Below are 10267 nucleotides of genomic sequence, written 5' to 3' on the forward strand. Positions count from 1 at the left end.
CTTCTCATTAAAGAATTATGAATGTAGAACTGGATTTTAAATGGAAATATGTGTGGTTCCTATTAATTTAAAAATTGGACAATTAATGATGCTGGGCCTTTTATAAAATCAGATTTAAATAAACAGCCTCTTAAGAAGGGTGCACTTGACATTTCACAACTCATGTTGTCTTTTTGACACATCCTTGGGAAGTATCTGCTCTGCAAGCAGGAGTTATATTAACTCAAAATCAACTGTTACTTTCATATTTCAAGCTCTTTTTCTAAATTTTGGAATACGTTTTCACTGCATCAGAGATGGGTTTTAGGTGCCTTGTTTTTCTGCAGTCCAACAATACATAAGAACTAATGGGTATTCTTACTAAAAAAAATGCCATCATGCTTTAGTATTAATGTTTTGAAATATGCTTCCAGAATATACCAATGAACAGTTTCAAGGGTTGCCTGAGGAATTTTAAGATGAATGGACAAGTCTTGAATGCATCTCAGCAAAAAAATGGCGTACTTCCATGTCTGGATGTTCCTGCAGAGAGGGGGATTTATTTCTTTAATGAAGGAGGATATATCTCCATTGGTAAGATGTGTAGAGATTATAGTATATGGAATTATGTCTTAAATGTGTATGTGTGCATGCGTAAGGATTTTTTCATTTATTTTTATGTGGTTTTCCAATTATGTCCTCCTGTGATTCCTCCTCCACTCACTGTTTTGTTCTCCACAGGTAATTTGCTGATGGGCTTGGATTTCAGGATTGTATTTACTATTCGACCAAGGAGCTCAACAGGTATACTCCTCCATGCTGGAAGCAAGCAAGACGACTACTTGACTATTTACATGAAAGGAGGAAAGGTAAGTACACACTGTGTTTCCATTTCAGCTACATTGTCCTCATTTAGCAGGGGAATTCTGACCTTGAACTCTGGACTTACATATTGCATTTGTCTATAGGTACAACACTGAACAACTTCCTCAGAGTTGTTTAAAACCATCACATGGAAAATCGTGTATTTAACCTGTCACTATGCCTACGTTAGCAGCTTCCATTGTGTGCACACTAACTTGCATGTGTTTCCTTCACAGTGGTCAGCAGTAGAGCACAGTCTCAGTTTTCTCAGACTTCTGGGCCTTTGCAAAAATCCACTGGGATTTTGGCCAGAGGTTAGAGTAAGTGATAGGATGAGAGGAAATGGCCTCAAGTTGCCTCAAGGGAGGCTTAGATTGGATATTAGGAAAAAATTCTTCACAGAAAGGGTTATCAGGCATTGGAGCAGGCTGCCCAGGGCAGTGGTGGAGTCACCATCCCTGGAGGTGTTTAAAAGGCGTTTAGATGCGGTTCTTAGGGACATGGTTTAGTGCTAGACTTAGGTTACGGTTGGACTCGATGATCCTGAGGGTCTCTTCCAATCAAAATGCTGCTGTGATTCTACAGAACTCTGAAGCATATTCCTACTCCTTCTTCAGTCATTATGCAGCTCTATAACCATGTCCATTATAGAACACAAGGGGTTTCGCTTCATGTTAGCATATTCTCCTCTAGTTGTGTCATGGTGGTGATTATTGTCAGTATTGCTTTTTCATAATGTCACAGCTTCAGAATGTGAGTCTTGGACTACAAAACTATTGTGGTTGCTGCTGGAGAGACATCAACTAGAAAGATGTCAGTGCTCCACAGAACCTGCTGTCTCATGGCACGGTTTAAAACAGCATGAGTCTACCTCACTTCAGAAAGCTCAGCTTTGCTCTTCTCTTCCCAGATTAGGGAACTCGTTTTTATTATTTATCTTTTTGTCATCAGCTAGTTTCCCCCAGATCACTGATCTGGTTCAAGACACAACTAGCACAATTAGCACAAGTAGCAGGAGCATCCAGAGCTGGGGACTCCTTAAGGGCAAGACTGACCACTTTTTTCAGCAGTAACTTAGACTCATGCTGGCTGTCAGCATTGACAGGATGCAACAGGAAGGAATGAAAGGTCAATGGGACACCATCAATCAGCCTGATAGGAGGTGGCCTCAGCAGATCAGTTACCTGACCTTTACCAAGTTTGTTGTAACTATCACACTGGAAAAAAGTTTGAAAGGAAAGAGTTGAAAAAAAAATAATGCACTTGCAAGGAATGAGAAGCAAGATGTGAGAAGCACAAGCAGGTGCTTGTTCAAAATGTCACTATAAATAGTCAGGTTGCAAGGTACATGAGTGAATTATGAGTAGTCCAAAGTTGTGTGAAATGCCAGAGAAATGTACTGCAGAGATTCTCTCAGGAGATGCCAAGCATGTAGAAGACTGCTTTGGGAAAGGAAAAGAAGGCCTAGTAGGAAAGACCTTGTCTCAGAGAGCTTATGTCAAAAGAATTAACATAATTTTGTAAGATGGAGAGGGAGAGACAAAGGTATGTATTTAGGCTTGTAAAATTTGTCAAATATCCTCTCCTGACATTCTACTGAGGAAATTTACTTTCCTCTTGGAGAGGATAATTTCTGAAATATGTATACAACGACTGTGACTCGTAAAACTATTAGGTGAAATGCAGCCATCACAAGTTCAGTAAATTACTTAAAGTACTGTATTTATCTGTTGTGCTTTTCTTTGTCACGGTAACTTAAAAGATAACTTTTGTACAGGTCATTGCTGCTGGAAATAGTGGTGCTGGAGAATTCCAGACATCAGTCACACCTAAGCGACCTCTGTCTAACGGACAGTGGCATACTATTGCAGGTACGTTGTATCTTAACAGCTCTTCAGAAATTTCAAAAGGATGGTGAGCACAGAATGCTGCAGTTCCAGTTTTTTATTAATCATTTCACTTCTGTTTATTCTGAGTATACTCTTTAGAACAATGTGTCTTGTGTTAATTCAAGCCTTTATGTAAGAGTGGGGCTTGGGGCTGTATTTAGAAAGAGAGTACTTAGATGACATATGTCAACCTGACTTTGAATTCAAATAAAATCTATTTTTCTGATGAGTTAAATTTCAAGACAGATGCTATCTAAAAGTAGAGCCATATCTAGTTGTTTCTTTAGTAGGGTTGAGAAAGAGTACTCATTTACCTGCTTCTTTGCAGTCTCTCAGAAGGAGAACATGGTGCAGCTAGAGGTGGGTACACAGCATAACTATACGACTGGACTTCCACCGCTTCCTCCTAGACGTGAACATCAGCCACTCTACTTTGGCAAAATTCCAGGTAATATTATTGCTGCTTATTTTTTCATGTCTCTGTGTGGCTTTTTTCCTTTCCAAACCAAAATCCCATTCATGCATGTATTTCAATGTCATTCCCCTTCTTTTTAAAGCCTGCAGTACTTAATGTTCTTTAAAATAATTCTCATTATATTAATTTGATCTTTCTACCTGTGTTTTTTTGTTTGTTTGTTTTTGTGGCTTGGGTTTTGTGTTTTGTTTTGGGTTTTTTTTAGCAAATTTGGACACAGTGTGGCTTCCAGTTAAAGACCCATTTTTTGGCTGTCTTCGGAATATTAACATCAACGACAAACATGTCTCCACCAGGAGAATTTCAGAGGTTCACGGTGTTGTGAGTTTGCATGGGTGCCCAACAAAGTGACTTTGCTGTTATGGTACCTGTACATACATCAGGCTGGGGCTGCTGAAGTACTGAGTGAAGTCACGCAACGTGGGTTCCCCTTTTGCTGATCACCGCGTCACTGTCATCACGCTGGTTATTCAGAACAGCTGGTGAGAAAATGCATCCTCTGGATGTGGACTGTGCCAAAGCAAATTGAAAGTATTTGCTTTGGTAAACTCCCTTTTAAATGTTATTGATTTCCAAGGTAATCTGTTGTGCCTTTTGAAATATATGCAGAAAATAGAACTGTATATACCTGACTGGGCCAAATTCTGCTCTCATCAACAACAGCATAGACTTGAGTAACTCCAGTGTCTTAATTCTGGAAATTTGCCTTAATGCTGGTGATCTTGAGAGCAAATTTGATCCACTAATATAAAGAATTCTATAAAAATAGAGATCTCTTTGGATTGATGCTTATACAGAAATGTACATTAATGTTAAAAGTAATAATAATATAAATGGAGTTTGAAGCACTTTAAGGAGTGAAATTTTGGGAGTTTGTTACAATGCTAGGAATTCTGGGGCCAAATAAATGCAGTATGTTCTGTAAACCATCCTTTTGCTTGTTTGGTTATTTGAACATGATGTTTCTTATATGTACTTTTTACAGGCTGCTAAATCCTGCTTGTTTTATGCAAATATTTATGTAGTTTTAATAAGCTGATCTGCCTGAATAAGCAGGAGTCCATCATCTCTGCTTATTAGAATTTAGTTATATAAAAACCTCAGAAAGAGCGTAATTTTCTATGTAATCTTCAGAGCCAGAAAGTCTCCTCCATAGGCTGCTTTTTTTTTTTTTTCTGATTAAACGAAGACAAGTTATATTAGGAACAGCAGTTGCACCTGCTACAGTTATGTGGCATGAATTACAGGACTAAACCAGCAAAACTCTTTGCTTTGACATTTAAATGTTTACTTTGTACGTGATTGTGACCCATGGTGGAGGGTGGGGGAGCCAGTTTGCTTTATTCTTCTGAATACAGGGCTGGACTGAATAGACTTGATATGGCTGCTTCTTCTATTATTATTCAGAAGCAGCATTTTGATAGTTACTGGGGTTTTTTCACTTCCCTGATGCCAACCCTGTTTTGCAAAATTAAAACATTTGCTAAGGCTGGTCTTAGGCAGGAGTAGGCAGCGATGCAAACAAACCGTCCTTCTCACCTAACACAATGTTTCCTCCTGCCTTCCACTGTCTTCTTGCTGAAGGTGCAGCAGCATGTCCTCAGTGTGCTCGGAAGGAGGTGTCAGCTGGATTAACAGCAGAAGACACCAGCCCAATAGCTCAAATGCCTTTGGTCGTTAAGCCCTTATCAAATTTCTGCAGCTTTGTAGGGTGGCAAAAGCACCAGGAAGTCCTTCACACCCAATCTTGTGTTGCTTTTTCTTTTATGGCAACTCTGTTAGAGGTAAATCTATGTCTGTGCAGAGGTTTCCTAGGTGTAGAGCTGGTTTTGGAGAGAATGGGATGAGGTGAAAGTGTGCCGAGGTTGAGGCCTCTGCAGGAGCAGAGGATTGGAATGGTGGAGCCCTCCCTCTGGAGATGCTCTGCAGAAACAGCTTCTTGTGTACCGCTGCCTGTCATGTGGGACAGAAACAGCCATCAGCCTGGAGATGGTGGCTTTTGGAAATCATCTGTTTGGATGGCAACAACTGAATCTTTCCTACATGTAAAGCCTGCTTTTGAAGTAGCTTGTCAAATATTCAGGTGACCCAAACTGTGGAAATACTCAATTGATTTACTGGACTTAGTTGGCACTGAAAATTTCCACAAGGAGAAAGGAAGAATGGTTAAACTTTATCAAGTAATTCTCTAGTAACATTTCATATCTAATGCCCACTTGACTGCTCTCTGAAGCAGATTTTCCCTGGTCACAAAAAAAAAGCCTTTTCCTTCTTCCTTCCCCCCTCCTCAGTAAAAGCAAACACGGCAAAGATTTTTTGCATCACAACCTGGAGCCAATTCCCTTCCATCTGATTTTATTTTATCAGAAGTAGTTTTAATGCTGACAAGAAGAAATGAAAAATGTGTGAATACTTGAGTAAATGTAAGTTATAATGATTAGTAAGTATTAATTCCAATAAAATCCTAATGCATTTAAAAAAAAAAAAAAAGAAAGAAAAGAAAGAAATAGAAAAGTCTCTTTGGTTTTAAGGTTCTTGGTGGCTGTTCTCCCCTCCCACCCATTCTTCAGTTGTATTGTTTCCACAGAGTCAGGCTGTCACACGTTGGCACAATCAATAAAAGCCAACTAGAGTTTCAGGTTTTGTACTTTAACGTAGATAAATCTATATCAGGCTGAAAAACAGTAAAAAGCTTTTTGATCCTGAAGAACTAGTGGATAATTTTTACATGAGGAAAGTTGTTCTGTTTAGATTAGTCTGATAAAGAACTCTTATTATCGAAGAAATCCCCATGGATACTGAACTGTATTTCATGCATTATCTGTTTCGTGCTTAGAATATTCTGATTTTTTTCATGTGGGAAACATCTTCTGGAAAAGAAGAGGCTGAATTTTCAATCGTTTCATGACATGAATTATAATTTTAGTCGTAAAGATTCCTTCTTTTCAGGTATTGGGTGTTCCTCCAATACATTTTATAGCAGACCAGAAGTGACCCAATCTTGTAGTAAGATGAAATGGTGTGAGAATAAATAGCAATGTGAACCTTGGATGAACACAGTGTCCTTTTTTTTTCCTGTCATAAGTACTATTTCCAAGGCTTTCAGCATCCGAGTGTTGCCATTTGACAGTAACTTCCATGGATTATTTACATCCTTTGGGTACAGCATTTCAGGTGGTTACCCTGTATCTACCAATTTCTGTGTCAGAACAAAAGTAAATAACTCTTCCAGGAGAGGCTTTCCCTGTAATTTTTAATTCTCTAGTCATCTTTACTATTTGCTGTTCAAGCCTTTAAGTAATACTAATATTTTCAATGGTAAAAACCTCTCAACTCCAGACATCCTTTCTAAGCCTGCATTATTACTCCTTGCTTGTGTTCAAGGGTATGAAGGTATTGCATCTTGCATTTTGCTTCATTCGCCTTAAAATTAAAAGGAATAACCAAACAAATGCATATGTTAATGTCTGCTGGCAAGATTTTGCTATATGGTTTGTACTTCTTGAAATTCCAGCTTCTGAGGAAAGTTTTGAAAAGTTTAATGAAAATGGATCAAATATAGTGTTCAATACGCTGAGAGTGCATGGCTTAAAACCCACGCTCTTCAACAGTGTGTTTGGATTGCTATAATGGCTCCTCTGAATCACAAATCAATTGCATAAAGAGAACAGAATTTCTTTCTAGATTAAACCACGTTGGTATTGCTAGCGCCAAATCTCTCTCTTGTCCATATAAGTTACAAAGGCAAAGGGTTTTTCTCTAGTTGATTTGGATTAGATTTAATAGGATCATGTTATCTGAGGTGGCCGACACTAAGGTCTGTGAGTTCCCATTTATTATAACTACAAACCACAGCCAGATCAATGGGAGCTGACAGACAGTTAGGAAGCCTGGCAGTGAGAACTGCAGGCAAATAAAATGAAATGGATCACAGGGCACTCTAAAAGGAAATATACATTCACTGTAGACAAAAGCATTTATATTCAAAGAAAACATTTTTTTAAAATTTTCACTGCTTATAAATGATACTATAACTTATGCTTCCGGTAACAAAAGCTTCCAAGTAAAACTTTTTAACAGTCTTCCCGTATCTGAGCTCAAAGGTCTGTGCTTTTGTTACTGTGGAGCTTTCACGTAAAACACAGAGCCACTGACCTTTCACTCTCTCAGCAGCGAAATGAATTGGGTGAGTTAACTTTCTCCAGTTTTGTAACTATTTCTTTGGAGTCACCTGTGAGCCATTTCATTTTTAGCTCTCCATCCTGCTAGTAGCTTTGCCCGTTTTGGAGTCCTCTGAATTACTGCTTTTTTTTCTCCTCTCTGCTTCCTTTCTGCCCCCCATAAAATAGCCTGGAAAACGCGGTCTTACTGAAAATGCTATAAATGCATTATGGCTTTGTAATGCACTCTTGCCATGCTTTTTGCCTCTTACCATTGAATTTGTGGTTCCTCATTAAAACCAAACCAAATCAAACCAAACCAAAACACCCAAGAAACACACACACACACACAAACAAAACCCCAAACCAAAAACCTTCTGCATCTTTCTCTAATGATGTAAGGAAATTTAGGGCACAAAGGTTCAGTCTTCTGTAAATCTGTCTGTATTTTCTAAAAATACATTAAATGGATGTTCCTGGCAAAGCAACTACTTTACGTTCAAGGGGATAGCGCCATAACAGAATGTTACAGCTTTGCTGAAGGCATTAAGACTGCAAGACATAAGCATAAACCTCCTTTGTGCAGCTGGCCCAGACATCTCAAAACTGCAAGAGGCTGGTCATTGCCAGAGCTGCAATGAAGCATCCTCTGAGCATAAAGAATTGCGAGCAAAATAGCCCATGAGTCTTTATGTTCTCTCTGTCAATTTTGGAGCTCCTCTATAGCAACGAAACCAAACTATGACCTGTTGTTCATATCATACTGTGTGGTTTGCAGCTGATGGCATTCAAAATATATAAGATTTTTTTAAACATACTCCTATCTTAGTTTGCACCTCAGCCAATTACTGTGTCTCCTACAGGTTATTCCAAATGTGAAGCATATGTGATGTGTTCCATGAGATGCAGTTTCTTTGTTAAGATGTCACCTGCTCGTTGATAAAGATTGAGCACTGCTGTATTTTTACCCAGAATAAAAAGTCAAATAGTTGACATCAAGATCTTTTGTCTCTGTTCAGTTATATTTAAACTGGGAACAGCAGCAGATTTCTCTATTGTGCAGGAACCTATGTCTAAGATTCCTGTCACAGGAGGACTGTGCACTGGTAAGAATGAATAATTACATTCATAGGAATGTCAGTATTTTTTAAATTAATATGAAAGAAAATGTTAGAATTTCAATCCAGAAAGAATGGTTCAGATCCATTTTTTGAAGCCTGAAGTCATAATGAAGAAAATCATTTTAAAGGATACAGAAATAAATGGCTCTGTGTCCAGCTCTTGCAGACACAGTTAAGGGTGTGTTAATAACATAATGAGCCAGGATCTATCAGCACGAGATGTTACTTAATATAGGATTTATATTGTCAGGTAACAGCAACTGCCTTAAATCTTAATTCTAGATCCTTCTGCTTAGTTTCTGATCAGAATTACTGCCTGGATGCTACAAACAGAGTCAGAAATTCACCTGGATACCAGTTCCTTTGGCTGAGGCAAGGATTTCAACTAATAAAATTTACCTGAAAATGAGGTGTCAAATCAGTAATGAAGTTCTAACTTTCCCTTCGCTGTACTCAGTTAAATCAAAGGTAATGACATACCTCTGGGGACAGTAACCTAAGTAGTAAAGAAGCTAAAGGTGCTCTGGGCAATTCTCCAAGAAAACACAGACATGACCCAAAGTTCAGTGGCTGAGTGGAAAGATCTAACCACTTCACAGGACTTTGGCTCACACACCTTATTAAAACATGCAGAAAATCTTACGTACAGTTTGTAAAAAATGTATCCTAAGATATTGCCAAGGTTTATAGAGAATTGTTATAGCAGATTAAATCTGTGATGTAATACAGGGCAAGACAGTCACTAGGAAACCTAAGATAACCCTTTTTTATGCAAAGATACATAAACGGAAACTTTACACAAAAGCAAAGGTTATTTGCATCAGCCATAAGGGTGGAAATGAGACCGTATAGATAAATCATTCTGCCTGGGGAGCGTCAGCAGTGAAGGCAGCGCCAAGGGCTGGTCTCAAACCACCAACCGTGATCCCTTAGCCTCAATGCCCAGAGAGCCCGCCCCGGCTCAGCCCTTCCCATGCTGCTCGAAATCAGAAGCACCTGCAGTCAGCCCACTAGGCCTTTACCAGGGTTAAAGAAAAGAAAACCCTTCTGGGAATTTCATTACCCCTGCATACGCAAGAGTAGGACCAAATTTTGAACTGATAAGTTGTATTCAGTCAGATTTTTGTAACTTGATGTTGCCATGTTAAAGGAAGGAAATGTTCCCAGTGCTGAGCCACTTAAGAGGGCATGTGATCATTGAATCTGAATATATTGCATTTATCACAAAAGATAAAATGAATCAACATGACGTATATACTCAGAACAAATTTAATTCAAAACAGACACCACAAAACCACTAATGATCATCATTGTTATTTAATTAAAAAGGAATGAACAGGTTAAATCTTCCAAAGAGACACTGAATGCCAAAGAACAAAGGCCAGGTGCATGATCAGTAGAAATCAACATAGCTCTATTGTTCCCAGATTTGGGCTGACAGGAGGAAAGGATCTAATCTCCTTTAGGTAGCCTCTTGTTTTTAAATGTTGGGAACACAATGTATCGATCTTATGAAAAGCACTTTGCTACAAAGAGTTAAAGAATGTTTCAATTAATGTTCTGTGAAAAAAATACTGTATTTTTTTAATCAGTACAATAAATTACCTAAAGAACAGATGCAAGCCTAGAGGACAGATAGAAAGACTTTATAGTTGAAGAAGAAAAGCTACATAAGCAAAAGTAAGTCTTAAGATTGCTCAGAGAGGATTTACCCCTGCCAAGGGAAATCAGGTCTAGAGGACAGAAGCTAGATAGAAACTGGGATGACTGTCAGTTTGA

General features: G+C 38.6%; 1 protein-coding gene across 1 annotated transcript in view; it reads left to right on the forward strand.

The window, feature by feature from the left end:
• Positions 1 to 4115, forward strand: part of LAMA3 (laminin subunit alpha 3) — a 117067-nt gene extending 112952 nt beyond the window's left edge. Inside the window, exons 72-76 of the mRNA XM_065627294.1 lie at positions 414 to 573; positions 721 to 848; positions 2621 to 2714; positions 3061 to 3180; positions 3413 to 4115. Coding sequence (XP_065483366.1) covers positions 414 to 573; positions 721 to 848; positions 2621 to 2714; positions 3061 to 3180; positions 3413 to 3558 — 648 coding nt within the window. The 3' untranslated portion in view covers positions 3559 to 4115. The remainder of the gene's footprint in view (positions 1 to 413; positions 574 to 720; positions 849 to 2620; positions 2715 to 3060; positions 3181 to 3412) is intronic.
• The last annotated feature ends 6152 nt before the right edge of the window (positions 4116 to 10267 follow it).

Source organism: Caloenas nicobarica, chromosome 2 (genome assembly GCF_036013445.1).
Source record: "Caloenas nicobarica isolate bCalNic1 chromosome 2, bCalNic1.hap1, whole genome shotgun sequence".
Lineage (NCBI taxonomy): Eukaryota > Metazoa > Chordata > Aves > Columbiformes > Columbidae > Caloenas > Caloenas nicobarica.